This window comes from Suncus etruscus, chromosome 3 (genome assembly GCF_024139225.1).
Source record: "Suncus etruscus isolate mSunEtr1 chromosome 3, mSunEtr1.pri.cur, whole genome shotgun sequence".
Taxonomy (NCBI): Eukaryota; Metazoa; Chordata; class Mammalia; order Eulipotyphla; family Soricidae; genus Suncus; species Suncus etruscus.
Genome location: NC_064850.1, coordinates 36,584,707 through 36,602,563, shown reverse-complemented (window position 1 = coordinate 36,602,563; position 17,857 = coordinate 36,584,707). Strand labels below are relative to the sequence as shown.

The 17,857-nt window shown below is 49.7% G+C and overlaps 1 protein-coding gene across 1 annotated transcript in view; it reads right to left on the bottom strand.

The window, feature by feature from the left end:
* Positions 1–17,857, bottom strand: part of RIN3 (Ras and Rab interactor 3) — a 65,497-nt gene that overhangs the window by 1,144 nt on the left and 46,496 nt on the right. The window contains exons 10-11 of the mRNA XM_049770728.1: positions 8,627–8,758; positions 1,670–1,833 (exon numbers count right to left, since the gene is read on the bottom strand). Coding sequence (XP_049626685.1) covers positions 1,670–1,833; positions 8,627–8,758 — 296 coding nt within the window. The remainder of the gene's footprint in view (positions 1–1,669; positions 1,834–8,626; positions 8,759–17,857) is intronic.

The following is a 17,857-nucleotide window of genomic DNA, read 5'->3' as shown; positions in this document are numbered from 1 at the left end:
CTGACATGCCTCTCTCCAGCCCCCTGACTCCTATCTAGGGTGGGGACTGCAGGAGCAGCTGTGAAGCAAGAAACTGGAGTGCAACCTAAAAATATGGATTTTGTTTGTTTTCTTAGACCACACTCAGTGACACTCAGGGGCTACTTCTGGTTATGCGCTCAGAAATCGCTCCTGGCTCAGAGAACCATATAGGATGCCGGGGATCGAACCCAGGTCCGTCCTGGGTCAGCCACGTACAAAGTAAACTCCCTACTGGGACGTTATCGCTATGATTCCCCCCCCCCCCAAATGGATTTTTCTCTGACCCCCCCACCAATAGATTTTTCTCCTGGGCCTTCCCGGCCTGGTGAGAAGTTTCGGCCGCAAGGAGCGCGCGCTCCTCCTGGTGGCCGCCTACGAGATCACTGTCAATTTTCTGTCCAGTTTTCCTTCCTATGGGCCAGTGGTGGGCAACCTTTTTTTTTTTAACTGAGCCAAATCTCACCAAAACCACGGTTGAAATTTACTTTGAGAGCCACACAGGGCGGGCACTGACAGAGGCTAGGAGCAGAGTCCTGACTCCTGGAGCGGCCGTCCGGCACACGGAAGAGCCAAATTAAAAGTGTAAAGAGCCACATGTGACTCGCGAGCCACAGGTTGCTGACCACTGCTATGGGCTATCTAAAGGCCCCTTCCTTGGCCTCTGCACCCAGACGCTGAGCCAGGTGACACCCAGGGCGTTATAAAGCAAATTGAAGGTGCAGGTCCCAGATGTAGAACCCCAGAGTGTGGCCCCAAAACAAAACAGAAAAGAAAGTTGCTCCAGCCTGCAAAGGCACCTCTCCCCAAGCACCCTGAGTGCTAGGAGGGTGGTGCGCAAGAGGAATGGGAGCGATGATGTTCCTTTTCTCCCTGGACGCAAATTTCTTCCCAGTATGTCCCTCCCAATTGTGGCCACACTCAGCGGCGTTTAGTTCAGGGCTTGCTCCTGGTTCTACACTCAGGAATTGTTCCTAGTGGTGTTCAGGGGACAATATGCAATGCCAGGGATCAAACCCAGGACTGTAGTGCAAAGCAAACTCTTCCCTCTGTGCTATCGCTCAACCCCCTGCACAGTCAAATAAGAAGAAAATGACCACAGTGAAAGAATGGAGAGTGACAGAAGTTAGAATCAAAGCTCCCCACCCCAGCAGGGTCTATGCTATGAATTACAAGAGAGCCCATCAGCTAACATTGGCCGGTGGCCTGGAATGTGGGTCAGGGTGGTTTGAGCTCAGTTTTCCCACAGTGGCTGAATCTCTAAAACACAGACTGTTTTGGATCACCTACTGATTGGGAAAAGAGCTAGGCCTGGACCCTGAGCTTCCTATGCTCTGTCTGTTGTTAAAGGCCAGTTATGGAATTCAGGTCTATTGTGCTCTGGGTGCGAGGATAGAGCCTGCTGTCTCTGGCAGGATGGTAGGACACAGCTGATGTAAACCAAAGTCGATAAAAGGCTTATTCTCCTGCCCTCCGCCCATGGCCTGCCCAACTAGAAAGGCATATCTCTTGTGCAAATTGGGCACAGGGTTGGGCACACACACAAAAGTACCTCTACTTCCCTAGGTACTGTACAGTGGTGCGGGAATCAGGTTCATGGGCTGGTGGGGAGCAAGATAAGAAATGGGGCGATGGTGCATCCCTGCCTCACCTGCACCGAAGATCGGGAGGCCCTGGCCTTGTTGAGCGTGCGCCGGCGCTCCCAGCGGTGGATGGAGTCCTGTACCTCCATGCTCAGCTGCCGCGTCACCGTCATCTTGTCGTAGTTCTTGATGTGCTCCAGGGCCCCGTAGGTGGTGGTCAGGTAGTAGGAACCTGGTAATAGGAGTACAGGTGCACCGAGGTGGTCTCAGCCTTGCAGGCTGGAGAGGGAGTAGTACCAATAGCCATGTCCCCACACAAGCCACGCCCAACGCCCCAGAGTCACCTGTGGATTCTCATCCAAGCTTCCTAAAATTCAGCCCTCCCTAACACATCCCAGGCACTCTCCCAAGTTTGTCCCTGATTTTCTTCTGGGGCAGAGCTCTGGCTTAGTTTTGTTTTGTTTGGTTTTGGGTCACATTCTGTGAAGCTCAGGGGTTACTCCTGGCTCTGGGCTCAGAAATTTTTCCTGGCAGGCTCCAGGGACCACATGGAATGCCAGTATTCAAACCAACTTCAGTTCTGGGTCGGTGGCATGCAAGTCAAACGCCCTACCACTGTATTATCTCTCCAGCCCCCTGGCTTAGTTTTTAAATGACTTTTTGGATTTTGGATGCTTTTAAAAGCTCTACAACTTTTAGAGGTTCTACACGAAATGAACTATCTTGGCAGTCTGGAAGATGGAAGAGTGAGTAATGGAAGGCATTGATGGGTAGGGGGCTCCCCTGTGTATATGTTTACAACCACAAAATATAAGCACATGTAACAAATAATATAATGTTTTATTACATATATATTTTATATAACATTTTACTTCTTAATATAATTCAGGAGCTGTTTTTATGCCTTTTGTGGGGGTGTTTGGGGACAACCTGAGATGCTGGGGGCTTACTCCTGGCTCAGGTTTTAGAGAGCACTTTTGATGGGTTCATGAGACTATATGAGGTGACAGGGATCAAACCACATGCAAGGCAAGTGCCCTGTCAGCTGTAAATCACTCTCGTCCCTTCTAGAAAATCTTTTTTTTTTTATTTTTGTTTTTTGTTTTTGGAACACACCCAGCAGTGCTCAGGGGTTACTCCTGAACTCAGGAATCACTTCTGGCAGGCTCAAAGCACCATATGGGATGCTGGAGATTGATCCTCGGTTAGCTTTGTGCAAGGCAAACACTCTATCCACTGTGCTAGATTACTCCAGCTCCAGAAAAAAAAATTTTTTTTAACGTAGAGGAAAAGAACTGGAGAGTACAGTAGGTAAGGCAATCAACTTGCATGGCCAGGTTTCACTCCTGGCCTTATAGATGATCCCTCAGATTCTGCCAGGAATGAGCCCTAATATAGCCCTGAAACAGACAAAGACATTTAATTGTAAACTACTCTTTTGTTTTATTTTTTAGGTCACACCTGGCAGTGCTCGGGCTATTCCCAGCTCAGAGCAATAGGGGTTGGAGCCACTCCTGGAAGGAACGGGGAACCTTGTGGTGCCAGGAATAAAATCAGACCCCTGATTGTAATGCACATACTTAGCTCATTGCACGATTTCTCTATTACCTATTACCTGCAATTTATTTTTTTTACCTGAAATTTCTATTCAATTCATTGTTAATTTTGCAATCACACCCAGGGCCTCTAATCAAGCAGGGTGCATAAATGCAAGGCAAACACTCTATCTCAGAGCTCTATGAGCCAGACACACATTTTTAAAAAGATTTGAGTTATTTATAATCTCCATTTCTTTACACTTTTTAAAAATTAATCTGGACTTCTCATGAAAATTGCTTCTATGTGGATAGACATGGAGAGGATTGTGCTGAATGAGAATGAATCAGAGAGAGACAGACAGATATAAAATGATTGCACTCATTTGTGGGCTATAGAAAAAGTAGCACGGTAATAATTCTCAAAGACAGAATAAATCTTTGGGTGGATGTTTCTGGAGAAGAGCAGGTGGATAAATGCATGAGTGTTCTGCCGAAAGAGTTTGAAAGATTAGAGGAAGAGTGAGCAACTCCCTGTCTGGATTACTCCACAGAGCACTTGAGACTCCCGAGGCAGAGCCCTTGTAGGTACAGATATGCACGGGTGATAACAAAGCTGAGAAACAGCTGCTGGCAGTGCTGTTCCTGGAAGGGGACAGAGGATGAGTCACATATCTGGTTACAGGAAGAGGTGTCTGCTCCTTCTGCATCTCCATTCATAAAGGGTCCCAGGCTCCTCAGGGGAGACACTGATAGGATTTTATTCGATTGAAAAAGCTGGTTCTGAATCAAGTGGATGAAGCAACCAGAAAGGACTCAAAGGTTCTGTACCAACAACTATGCACCTCAGAAGACCAGCTGACACCTGACATCTCCCCTCCTGCCAACTCTCCGCCACTTAAGTTTGAAGTTATCGAGGAGCTGGCGCATAGACCTCAATCTGTGCGCTCGCGCCTTGCCAAGCTTTGGAAACGACTGACTCAAGGGTAGCAGATGCGGTGACTGGAAGCCCCACACCTCTTCACCCAGTGTGGCCAGTCCACCGAGGCACATCTGTCCCTTCCATATCGTATACTAAACAGGGGGAGATGTGGGAGACCGAGCACCCCACATATCAAAGGAACTCTGAATGAATTTTCCACCGCCTGCCTGATTCAAGCCACAAAAGTTTGCATAGCCCCGAACCAACAGAAAACTCTGCAAATAAATTTAGCTCAGCACAAAGAATCTGGCTTAACCAGATTCCTTAACCTTTGCATGGAACCTGTTTTTGTAACTGCTCTCAAGCATGTAGTTATAGATATGTTTTTGTAAAGTTTAAATTATGATCCTTATTGCTTGCACAAAAGATAGATCTAAATGGAAAATAGGCTAAACAAATAATTGTATAGACTTGGTGTGCAGCAGAGTCTTGGCTGGGTTCATTACATGATTCATGAACCAGAGCCACACATTCTTCTCTTTAGACGACCTCTTCCAAAAGATCAACAAAAATGAAGTTTATCTGGAGACGTCAATTAAATCTTCTTTCAAATTTAATGTATATGTGTATAAATTTAATGTATATGTGTATAATACTTGAAAAATGTACAAATTGTTTATCATACCTGTGCATGAGCTGTATTCTTCACAGCAACAGAGCTCAGTTAAATGCAACTGCAGTAGGTTACGATAAGATGTTTAAGACAAAATTTGTTCGCGTTTTTCTCTTAATATTAAGTGCCTGTTTGACTTTACCTGTTACTTTTGTTAAATAAAGTTTGTATGTTGCATTTAAAAAAAAAAGAAAAAGAAAAAGAAAAAGCTGGTTCTTGGGCCGGAGAGGTAGCACAACGGCGTTTGCCTTGCAAGCAGCCGATCCAAGACCAAAGGTGATTGGTTCGAATCCCGGTGTCCCATATGGTCCCCCGTGCCTGCCAGGAGCTATTTCTGAGCAGACAGCCAGGAGTAACCCCTGAGCACTGCCGGGTGTGCCCCCCCCCCAAAAAAAAAAAAAAGAAGAAAAAGCTGGTTCTGGAAGTAAGTAGAAGTGATACCTGGGAGGGCCCAGCTGGCCCAGCTCACCTGGTCATGATGCTGACTGTTTTTGAGCTATCTGACCTTATTATGTCCTTACTGTTTCACCTGGAGTGGTCTCTGTACTTAATAAAAGCAGTTCTAGCAGGCAGCTTGAGGGAGACACAAGGCAGAAGATTGCCAGACTATATGTGTTTCACCCTCAATAGAAATAAATGAGGGAGGGCCAGGAGGACTGACCATTGGCAGGAAACTTGCCAAAAAAAGGCAGGGGGTGGTATCTGGCTGAAAGAGACTGGAAGAAGGAAAGGACCCCTTAAAGCTGTTAGACATCAGCTATGTCCCCACCCACTTGAAGGCTAATGCTCCACAGACATTTGGTGCTGGGGGTTCAGCCAAACCTGGCAGCACTCAGGCCTATTCCTGGCTCTGTGCTTATGGTTCCTGTTAGGGAACCACCATACATATTTTTTTTGTTTTGTTTTGGTTTTGGTTTTTGGGTCACACCCGGCAGTGCTCAGGGGTATTCCTGGCTCTAGGCTCAGAAATTGCTCCTGGCAGGCACAGGGGAGTGCAGTTAGGGCAGAGTTAGGAGGACAATGAGGTTTCTGGGAAGCACATTTGCCCTGCACTCTAGTTTGTGGGTGGCTGACACACTTTGGTTTCTAATACCACATGCAGGAGGTCATCGGTTCGAATCCTGGCTTCCCATATGGTTCCCCGTGCCTGCCAGGAGCAATTTCTGAGCCTGGAGCCAGGAATAACCCCTGAGCACTGCCGGGTGTGACCCAAAAACCCAAAAATCAAAAAAGAAAAAAAAAAGATGATATGTATGGTGGTTCCCTAACAGGAACCATAAGCACAGAGCCAGGAATAGCCCTGAGTGCTGCCAGGTTTGGCTGAACCCCACTTTTGGTCCTGGATCGGTTGCTTGCAAGGCAAACGCCGCTGTGCTATCTCTCCGGGCCCAACAGGAACCTTTTCGAGAGCATGGCTTAGCAACCATGACAATGGTCAGGTGACCCGGGGGAGGTACTCTGGAGGTGGGGTGCAAAGGGTACACCAAACTGTGCCAGGTCTCACAGACCGATTTTTCTCCTAGTTCTCCACATGTCCTGAAGTTCCTGCTACGACCACTAGGTGGGAGGCCTGCCTGGAGTTAAGCAGATGGTTTACTCTTCCAGGGAAAGTGGTTCCCTTTGATGGGACCAACTCAGATACTAGCCCAGAGATACTAGCTCAGAGATACTAGCCCAGCCTGGGTGCTGTTTGTCAGGTGCAAGAGATGCGGGCAAAGGAATCCCTGGTGATGTTTCTTGAAGCTAGTCTTTGGAAGTGGGGTGCTCAGGGCCCAGGTAAGAGAACTGTTCTGCTACTGTCCTCTGAAGGAGTCTCATTACCTCCATCTCTTCCATTTTCCTCTTCAGAGATGGGCCAATGTGACCTGGATATGTCCACCACCGACCCAGTCTTGTGGTGCTTCTATTGCATGGTGCGGGTTGGGGGACTAAAGTGGAAAACACAGGTGGAAGCGCTGAAAGTGTGTGGCACAGAATGAGCATTTACTTATTATTGCTCATAGGACTATTATTAGTCTTCCCTGCACTGCAGTCCCAGTATCTGGAACCCAGTTGCTGAGCAGAGAGAAGAATGGGTGAATAGGTGAGTGTATGTCTGTATGAATCATGGATGGATGAGTGATGGATTATGGATGGGTGGATAATGTCTGAGTGGGCAGATAGGTAGATGAATGGATGGATAGATGGGTGAATAATTGAGTAAATGGACAGATGTGTGGATGGCTGAGTGGGTGCAGGAAGTGGATGGATGATGGGTAGATGAGTGGGTGTATGGGAAATGGATGGAAATTAAGATGAATAAAGAACCAAAAAATATAAAAAGATGAATAAAGACATCAGTGGATAGAGGATAAGTTGATTGGGGATAAGGTAGAAGAATGATGGAGAGGTAGATGGATGAATTATGGGTGGCTGGATGAGTAGACGAATGATTAGAAGGGTGGGTGGATGGAGGGATGAGTAAATGGATGGAGGGGTGGGTTGATGGATAGTGGATGCTGGAAGGAAGGAGGGAGAGATGCATGGATGAATGGATGTTTAGACAGGTAGATGGTTGGATGGATGAATAGTGGATGGGTGAATCAATGGATGAAAAGAGGAATGCATAGATGTATGCATTGACTGGATGACATAGATGGATGATTGACTGGTGGGTAGATACATCTATGGATGCTGGATGGATAGATTGGTGGATCAATGGATGAATCAATGGATAGGTGGAGGGATTGTTGGGTTGATGAGCTGGCAAAAGGAGGAAAGGGCAAATGAATGGGAGGATGGGTAGGTAGGTGGATAAACAGAGGGTAGTTGGGTAGTTCGATGGATATATTGGATAGCAGAGAACCATTGCTGAAGACAATCAGCTTTGTTGTTTTTTTATCCTTGGGTCACACCCCGAGGTGCTCAGGAGTTACTCCTGGCTCTGTACTCAGAAATCGCTCCTGGCTGGCTCGGGGAACCATATGGGATGCCGGGATTCAAACCAACATCTGTCCTGAATCAGCTGCATACAAGGCAAACACCCTACCACAGTGCTATCTCTCCGGCCCTGACAATCTGACTTTGACTGACTTTTTATATTCTCTGGAATCTAGGATGCTCCAACTTTAGGGAAATTTTAACCAAAAACAAAACAAAACAAAAAACCCAAAAACCTAGCTCCAGTGGTCTTGCAGGACAAGCCAAAGCTATCTGTGCCAAACACTATACATGGTCCGTGAGTTTCCAGAACTCACAGGCACGTCAAACTGACACCCCAACCTAAGGATGTCTACACAAGCAGGTCTGATTTATCTCAGAAACCACATGGCCCCAGGCGAAATGAGGAGTCTAGAGTGTTTCCCTAGGCAGAGTGTCTCTGCTTGGTTTCCCAGATCTGCTCTCTGGACCTGCACTTATTCGGGTTCTCAGCTGAGGTGTGGCTGAGGCTGTGTGGGTGGAGGGAAGTGGTAGGAAGGTGGAAAGGGGAAGAGAAACTGAGGGTGGGTGGAACACAATGGTTTTGGGGAGAGCAAGAGCCCTCGTCCACATCAGTAACCTCCTTTGGGACTGGCCAATGCATGAGTAAGGCCTGAATCGTAGGGTACCACCCACCCCAAACCACCCATTGTCCATGTTTCCCTTCCCCCTCTGTCAAAATGCTTTTCAGCAAACAGGCTTCTATTCACCCATCAATGCTCAGCCCAGCTGTCACTTTCTCGGGGAAGCCTTACCTGACGGCACAATGTATTCTCAGACCCTTTGGCTGCCCAGACTTCCCAGCCATGCCAAGCTGTAGTGACAGGCTCTCCCTGCCACTTGTGCCCTGCTGACCCATATGCACCTGAGGTGGGAGCCCGGGGCCAGCCCGGTGACTGGCATTGAGGGGGTGGCCATGGCGGGGCTGGTGACTCACCCTCCCCCAGCTGCAGAGCTGGGTCCATGAGCTCCATCATGTACTCCACATCCAGGAGCATCTCGGCCAGGTTGCTGCGAGCGAGCACATACATGAGTACTGGAAGGAAGTCATCGGCTCCATAGGGCTTTCCTGGGGGAGGAGCAAGGGGTGACTCTGAGAAAGGACAGTGTTCACTGGGTAAAGGGGTGACTGCCAGGTTGCCAGCCAGGCAGTGGGGACGGTGCTCATGGGATGAGGTATCTCTCCCTGGAAGAGGATCTGTTCATATTCTCATGGCTCTCAAAGCTAGGCAGAACTCAGGATCAATTTTCTCCAGGGACAGAGGCCTGGTCAGGCTCATGAAGAAGTGAAGGGGGGCCGGAGTGATAGATAGCATAATGGTAGGGCATTTGTCTTGCATACTGCCGACCCAGGACGGACCCTGGTTTGATCTCCAGCATTCCATATGGTCCCCTGAGCCTGCCAGGAGCAATTTCTTTTCTTTTTTTTGGGGGGGGGGGGAGTTAATTTTTGGGCCACACCCGGTGACACTCAGGGGTTACTCCTGGCTATGCACTCAGAAATCACTTGGGGGACTATATGAAATACTGGGGGATCAAAACGTGGTCCATCCTAGGCTAGTGCAGACAAGACCACTTGAGCCACCACTCTGGCCCCTGGAAGCAATTTCTGAGTGCAGAGTCAGGATTAATTCCTGAGACCACTTGGGGTGGCCCAAAAATGAAAAACCAAAAATAAAGAGGGATGTGAGGAAGGATCCCAGTAAGGGTGTATTGTGTGTGTGTGTGTGTGTGTGTGTGTGTGTGTGTGTGTGTGTGCGTGCGTGCGATCCAATTCTCTCTCATCTGTGTCTATGTGTCTTTGTCTGTGTCTGTATGCGTATTTGTGTACATGATCCAATCCTCTCTAATCTGTTGTGTCTATTTTTGTCTCTATATCTGTGTCTGTGTGTATATGATCTCTCAGCTATGTGTCTATGTATGATCAAGCCCTCTTCTACCTCTGTATGCATAGGAGAGTGTGTGTGTGTGTGTGTGTGTGTGTGTGTGTGTGTGTGTGTGTTTGAGACCCAACCCTTGCCCACCTCATCTTCTCTGCACCCCATCCCGCAGGCTAAAGGTCAAGTTCCCATCCCCTATTCACAGCCACACCCAAAGGCAGCTGTGAACTTTATGGAAGGTTCTGGGCCCTTTAGCACACTTCACCCCCCCTAACCTGCAAATAGGAAGTCCCTTTTTCTCCTTATCCCATTAACCTGAAGAGCCACAGCCCTGAGGCCACTCTTTCCAGAGGGGGCCTTAAGTGCTCCACCAACCCTCCAGCTTGCTACACAGTGATTGGACACAGGGCAAGGGGAGGCTGCAGCTGGAGACCTCCAGAGGGAGCTAGAAGCTCGCTCAGGAAGGGGCACACAGGTTAGCCCCAACCCTGGAGGCCCCAGCACCACCCCAGCCAGGCCCTCACATGGTCAGGCAAGCATTGTGTATATGGCCCCATGGGTAAGCTGGGCTCAGAAAAATGATCAATGGGCAACATAGAACAAAGGCTGGTCTGGAAGGGGACAGTCCTGGATACTCGAGGACTGTCTGCACTCACTTGTCTCTGTGTGCCAGTCCTCAACTGTCTTTTATCTCCTCTTCCCTAAGGAAGAGCAGGGTGTAGATAGTGGCTCCCGATCCAGCTGGGAGGGGGAACATCCAGAAGGATTAGAACTCTGTCTGGGGACTAGAGGGGAGGGCGTCTGCCTTGTCTGTAGCCAACCTGGGTTCCATTCCCAGCATCCCATAGGGCCCCCTTGAGCATGACCAGGAGTGATTTCTGAGTGCAGAGCCAGGAGTAACCCCAGAATATTGCCTGTGTGGCCCCCAAACAAAACCAAACAAAGAAAATTAAAACGGAATCTTTTTGGGGGTGATGGGTGGCATACTTGCCAGGTTACTCCTGGCTCTGCATTCAGGAATCACTCTTGGTATGCTTGGGACCATATAGGATGCTATTGCTCCAGCCCATCTCTTAACTTAAATGTTGTGTGGCCATAGAGCAGGTAAGGCACTTGCCTTGCACCTGTCTGACTTAGTTTTCTCCTGGATAAAGGGGATTTGTGCTGGGCACCAATGATCTCATCACTAGAGCCGTGGCATCCAGGAGAATATCTCCTAATTTGAAGGACATTTGGGGACAAGGCAGCAGGGGTGGGGAGCCCCCAAGGACACAGAGGGGACAGAATTCCTGCTGGTCTCTGAGAATACTCTTTTCTTCCCAGCCTGTCACAATGACTCACAGAGTAGTCAGCAGGCTTGGCACAGCTCAACTTCTCTGCAAGATTCTGCCTTTTGGGACCATTTGGAAATGTCTGGAATCACTCTTGGGTTGTCACCATGAGGGTGTGGCACTCCTGACTCCGGGGATGTGGCTCAGTGCCCTCCACCCTCCTGAATTAGCCTGGGTAAAGGATGTGTGAAAGGGAGAGTGGCGGGGCCGGAGAGATAGCACAGCAGCGTTTGCCTTGCAAGCAGCCGATCCAGGACCAAAGGTGGTTGGTTCAAATCCAGGTGTCCCATATGGTCCCCTGTGCCTGCCAGGAGCTATTTCTGAGCAGACAGCCAGGAGTAACCCCTGAGCATCGCTGGGTGTGGCCCAAAAACCAAAAAAAAAAAAAAAAAAAGAAGAAGAAAGGGAGGGTGGCTTTCAGACTGCAGGGCAAACCGGGGCCCTGGTTTGAGGACTAGGAGATGTTGGGGCGGGGGGAGGGAAGGAGGCCCCTGAACCTTTTATTTCATCTTCACTTGCCTGATTGGTATTGCTAGGACTTCTAATATGATGTTGAATAAGAGTGAAGACAATGGACATCCTAGCCTGATGCCTTTGTCCCTTTGTGCCTGGAGATCATGCAAAATCTGCCAGTCCCTTCCATGGTCCCATTTCTTCCCCAGACTTTGGACCAGCCCTTCTGCTCCCCTGGTCTGACTCCCAGCACTGCCAGGTACAGCTCTGGGTCAACTGAGCAACATCAGATGTGGTTGTAATGGCCCCTGAACACTGCCAGGGGGAGTCTGCTAGGCCCTGGCACTGCAGTCAGTAGGAGACACTGGGCAGAGCCCTGGAGCCCCCTGAGCACTGCTTTGCCTCCCCACTCAAAGAAGTAAAGCTTTGGAGCCCCTCTCCTGGTTTTCTCCAGCCTGTGCTCTATCACCCCACTGCATAAGATTCCTGCAACCTCGTATCTATCCCCTCCACCCCCTATCCGTCCCTCGATGCCTCCTCCCTGTGGAGGAGCACAATGCCACAAAGAAGGGAACGAATGAATGAGTGAATGAATGAATGTTGGGCTTGCAGCAAAATCCCCCAACACCCATTTCAGCTCAGCCCCTGGAGACACCCCAGGGTCCCGTTCTCATTATAAACTTGGGGTCGAGAGGTGAGGTCTGGGACAGTGGTCAGGAATGCAGCACATAGGCCTAGTGAGGCAGCGACCTTAGTGAGCAGATTTAGCCTATTGAGGAAACTGAGGCTCAGGGTTGGGAGGAGTTGGCTAAGAGCTAGCTAGAGGCTGGTGTCTCTCCTGGCAGGAGAGGAAGGCGCAGGGCCCCTGGCTGGAAAAGCTGTTGCTGCGTAATAAAGCTCCCAGAGGGGCTGGAGGAAATAACACAGTGGGGAGGGCATTTTCCTATACATGGCCAGCCCGAATTCGATCCCCAGCATCCCATATGTTCTCCCAAACCTGCTCGGAGTGATTTCTGAGTGCAGAACCAGGAATAAACCCCTGAGCACTGTCAGGTGTGGCCCCAAAACAAACAAAACAGAACTGTGAGTAGGCTGTTGTCAGCCTGGAGGTTAGCTGGATCTTTGTCCCAAAAAGCCTGGAACCTGAGACTCAAGGCTCAGGCCTGCATACAGGGGTGTGGTCTCAGACACAAGGACAGGTTTGGGGACCACACCTGGCTGTGCTCAGGGCTTACTCCTGGCAGGGTTCGTGGATTGAACTCAGGTTGTCTGTGTACAAGGCAAATACTGTCTCCACTATACTAAACTATACAATGTCTCTGATAGCCCTAATGAACTTCAGCCTGCATTTCCTAGAGATGCAATATTTTCCTTCTTTTTATTTCTTTTTTGGCTTTTGGGTCATACCTGGCAGCGCTCAGGAGTTATTCCTGGCTCAACGCTCAGAAATCACTCCTGGCAGGCTCAGGGGACCATATGGGATGCCGGGATTTGAACCACTGTCCCTCTGCATGCAAGGCAAATGCCTTACCTCCATGATAGCTCCCCAGCCCAAGATTTTCCTTTTTATTATTTTTTTAACAACAAAGCTGTTTCCCATCTGTAGGTAAGAAGTGGAGAGCAGTTGGTCACATTTTTATTTATTTGTGAGTGTGTGTATATATGTGTGTGTGTGTGTGCGCACGTGTGTGTCCATATGTGGTGGTGGGAATTGAACTCAAGACCTCTCACCTGTCAGGCAAGCTGACAGCTGAACCAGTCTGATCCCATTTAAAATCACTGGCTGGTCTCTTAATAATAGAGAAGAGGGCCAGGAGGACCAGTCCATGGTAGAAAGCTTGTCACAAAGAGCAGAGTGCAGTGCAGAGAAGGGACCGCTAGGACAATGAAAGTTGGAAATGATAACTCTGAAAAAAAAAAAACTGGGTGCTGAAAGAAGGGAAAGTGATATACATAATACCCTTCAGTAACAAGAATGCAAATCACAGTGTCTAAAAGGGAAAATAAAGGGGGGGGGGAACAGTGGGTAGGACATTTGCTTTTTTTTTTTTTTTTTGTGGTTTTTGGGTCACACCCGGCAGTGCTCAGGGGTTACTCCTGGCTCCATGCTCAGAAATTGCTCCTGGCAAGCACGGGGGACCATATGGGACGCTGGGATTCGAACCGATGACCTCTTGCATGAAAGGCAAACGCCCTACCTCCATGCTATCTCTCCAGCCCCCAGGACATTTGCTTTGCACTCTGGTTTGATCCCCGGTACCTCACATGGTCCCAAGTCAGGCCAGGAATGATCCCTGAGTCTAGAGTCAGGAATAAGTCCTGAGCACTGCCAGATGTGGCCCCAAAACTAATTAATGCATCAATCAATCCAATTTTAAAACTATCTGTCTTATCCCAAGTGGACCATGAGTGTCTCCACATTCCTGTCCCCAGCACCATACCAGGTCTCCATTTCAAGGATGGGGAGAAAGGGAAGTACTATTTCTGCTGCGTGGTTCGGGTGAGGGGGGAGGCAGGACCCCAACCACAGTTCTTCCCCATTGGGGTCCAGACGCCCGGTCAGTGAGCAGCCATGGGGAGCGTGCTGGGCTCTGCGGCTGAAATTGGTATCTGAGCAACAGGGAGAGTCGGTTGGGATTTGGCCCAACCTCAGTATGAGGAAACAGCTGCCAACAGCACAAAATGAGGAACTTTCATTTGCAAGGAAAGAAGGGGGTGGGGACAGCACCCCCAAGTTCTTAAGCTTATCAACGGGGGGCCTAGAGAGGATCCAGCCAGGGAAATAGAGGGAGCTAGTACAAGTCCTGAGTTCCATCTCCACCTTGCAACGTTCTTCCACTTTAGGAGGTACCCCTGGAGGGGCCCCAGTACCACAAGGCCTGAGCACCAACTCTCGGGCCCATGCCCAAACCAAGTGGGAGTGGCTGGGGTCATGGAACATTGCTGAGAGTGGCTGGGGCCATCGCACACCCCTGTATGTGGCCCATCAACCCATCTCAAGGTCGTAAAGACACAAGCCCTGATGTACTTCATATCAAAGGAGATAAAAGACTCAGGAGAAGGGCCCCCTGAGTGGAGTAGGGAAGTTGGAGGTCTCTTTTAGTGCCTGGGACATTGAGGGGAGAGAGAAACTAGATCGTGTCAACTTGGGCAGTAAAGGCTTCAGGGACCCGAGATAGCTCAGCAGGCTGGGATGAATATTAGGCCTACCCCTGCCACTGCTCTCCACACTGCTGATCTCCCCCACTTCATCCCCCATTTCTCCCACAATACAAGCCTGGAGTGAAAGAACAGCTTGATTGTGGATATGGAGAGCACCCCTGGTTTTAGAGCTGGATATAGGGGTCAAGGGCCAGAATGGGTAAATTTCATGCCCGTGTGAAGTGGGACAAGAATCATATTTGCACAAAGATGGAGAAAGTGAAGGGAGCAAGACATCCACAGCCCATGTACGTAAGTTTCCCCTTCCTCCAACTATTTCTAGTCTTCGTGCTTCATGTCTGGAGGTCCCCCGAGGCTCCCTACATGATGCTCCAGAGGTCGGGCCTTGCATGTTCTAGGTGCCAGCTTTACCTGGAACTATCAACCAGATTCCACTGTGCCTAGCTTTGAGGTTTTTCAAGTCTGGAATGATTTCCAGGTGAAAGGGTTAGGACAAACCCCCAAGTCAGCATCACATGAAATCCCTGATGGACAAGGACCCCCTTGCTTATGCTTGTCTCCCAGCCCCCGTGGAAAATAGGAACCTAAAGCAATTTCTGGGTGAAGTCAGTGAGAGGCCCAGTAGCCTGGAGTCCCTCAGGGGACAAGCCCTGAGATCCTAGAGTGACTCATCCTCTGTTTAGGGGAGCTCTGATGGGGCTGGCAGAACTGCTAAAATTCATGAATACTCAGGCATATCTTATCCTCACAAGGGCCTCAGTCAAAAGTTCCATCCCCCGTTGGGGCCAGAGTGATAGCACAGAAGGGAGGGCATCGATCTTGCACCAGCCGACCCGAGTTCGATCCTCTGCATCCCAAAGGATTCCCCCATGCCCTCCAGGAGTGATTCCTGAGTGCAGAGCCAGGACTAATGCCCCATCGGGGAGGTAGAAAAGTGTGGTTCTGGGAGTCAGACTTCCCAATGTCCATGCCCATGAGACCCTCATACCAAGATTTCGCCATGACTGGGGTTTTAAACCAAGATGGAAAAGCAACCCTAGAATGTGTTCCTTTTAGGTGAGGAGCGGGGGAGATGAGCGTGCTGAGCAGGAGCCCCAACCTGCAGAGATGAGAAAGGGCGCCTCTCAAGGCACACTGTCTAGGACTCATTCCAGGAGGTGGAGGCGTGGCCTGTCTACCAATGTGAGACCATCCTTCCCTGATGGCGCGCCCTGCACCCTATTGCTTCTACAGACATCTGAATCAGCTGGCCGCAGCCCCCTCGCCCTGAGTAAGGAGTACCTTGGGCCCCATGTGCCTCATTCTTTCACACACGGCACCTGGCGCTCCCTTCCAGTGGCAGGCCCCTTCCCGTCATCCTTCAGCTAAGCCCCCTTGGCTCCCGTGAGCTGGTGAGTCACAGTTAGTCATCACCTTCAGCTAAACGCAAAGGCCCAGTCTGGGGGACCTGCAGTGATGGCTGAGAGTGGACACAGCTGAGAATCCAGTAGACACCCAAATCTGAGCTTCTGGCATGTGCCCAAGCTGGTCCCAGTTAGGCCCTGACCACCTTGCAGGGCCCCGCAGCACACAGAATTACCTAACCTCACCTAGATCTTCTAGGAGGGCCCATTGAACAGCAGGGGAAACTGAGGATCACAGCAGCTGGGTCCTCTGAACACCCTCAAACAGCTGGGACAGAACCCTTGTGCTGTCCCTTCCAGGCTGGCCAGTCCCCTGGAACTCTGCTCCCCACCAGGGTTCCTCGCACTTTACTGCCCCTTCTGCCCTCCAACTGAGCATCCCAGGACTTGCTTTCCTCCCCTGTCCCTCTTGTCAGGAATCTGAGAAGCCCTGAGAAGGTCCCTGCGTGGCCCCTGGATGCCCCTGGAGATCCTCTGATGCTCTACAGTGGAGTCCCCTCCTCCCCAGATACTCAGAGGTGTTTTGAGGGGCACACAGTATCTGGAATCAAACCTAGGTCTCCTGCAGGCAAAGCATGTGCTCCTATCCTTTGAGGAGTCTCTCTGGCCCATCTTTTTCTGTTTCATATCCCTGAATTTGTTGCTGTTGTTGTTGTTCTTTGGCCACACCCGGTGTTGCTCAGGGATAACTTCTGGCTCCGCACTCAGAAATCACTCCCAGCAGGCTCAGGGAAACATATGGGATGCTGGGATTCGAACCACCATCCTTCCTGGATCGTCTGCGTACAAGGCAGACACCCTACTGCTATGTTATCGCTCCAGCCTCTACCCAATAAATTTTTTTAATTAAAGAACTGTGGTTTACAAAAGTTATCAATAACTAAGTTTTAGACATAGAATATTTCAACACAAATCTCACCCTCAGTGCCAACTCCCATGCCCAATGCTCCCACACTCCACTGTCTCCACCCCCCTGCCTGTCCCCTTGACAAACACATTCAAATTTGGTGGTTGCAGCATAGATTTCACATGTTCAGTGCTGCGAGTCTGCACTTTAGATGCATCTACCAATCTTCCAACTCCCTGACATAACTGGAGCCCAGACTCCTGTTCTCCTCTTCCTCTCCACTTTGATTTCTTTCCTTTTCTGTCTTTCTCCTGCCTAGACTCTGAGGTCAAGGTTGACCTAGGCACCCCTCTCTTTACTACAAGACATTTGTGTGTGTGTGTGTGTGTGTGTGTGTGTGTGTGTGTGTGTATTTTGGGCCACACTCGGCCGCACTCAGGGGTTACTCCTGGTTCTGCGCTCAGAAATTGCCTCTGGCAGGCTTGGGGGACCACATGGGATTCTGGGAGTTAAACCCGGGTTGGTCCTGGGTTGGCCTTGTGCAAGGCAAATGCCCTACTGCTGCACTAATGCTCTGGCCTCACACATGTAAGTACTGGAAATCACCGACTCTTTTCCTGGGCTCTTCTACGGAATCCCAGATTGCAGGGTAGGCTCCATCAGGGAAGGTTTGAACTCATTCCTTGCCACTGAGCCCCCAGTATGAGGGGCTCGTTTTGAGCCTTTAAGAACTCTGGCGTTGGGGCCAGAGAGATAGCATGGAGGTAGGGTGTTTGCCTTGCATGCAGAAGGACAGTGGTTTGAATCCCGACATCCCATATGGTCCCCCGAGCCTGCCAGGAGCTCTGAGCATAGAGCCAGGAGTAACCGCTGAGTGCTGCTGGGTGTGACCCAAAAAACAAACAAACAAAAATAAATAAATAAATAAAAGAACTCTGGTGTTTCCTCTCTGTGGAACAGAGGAGAGTGAAGTAAACCATGTCAAATCAGAGTTTTCATGTGACTGATAATGAATTTTGTTTGTTTGGTTTGGGGGCCACACCTGGCAGTGCTCAAGGTTTACGCTGGATAATGCTTTGTGGACTATATGTG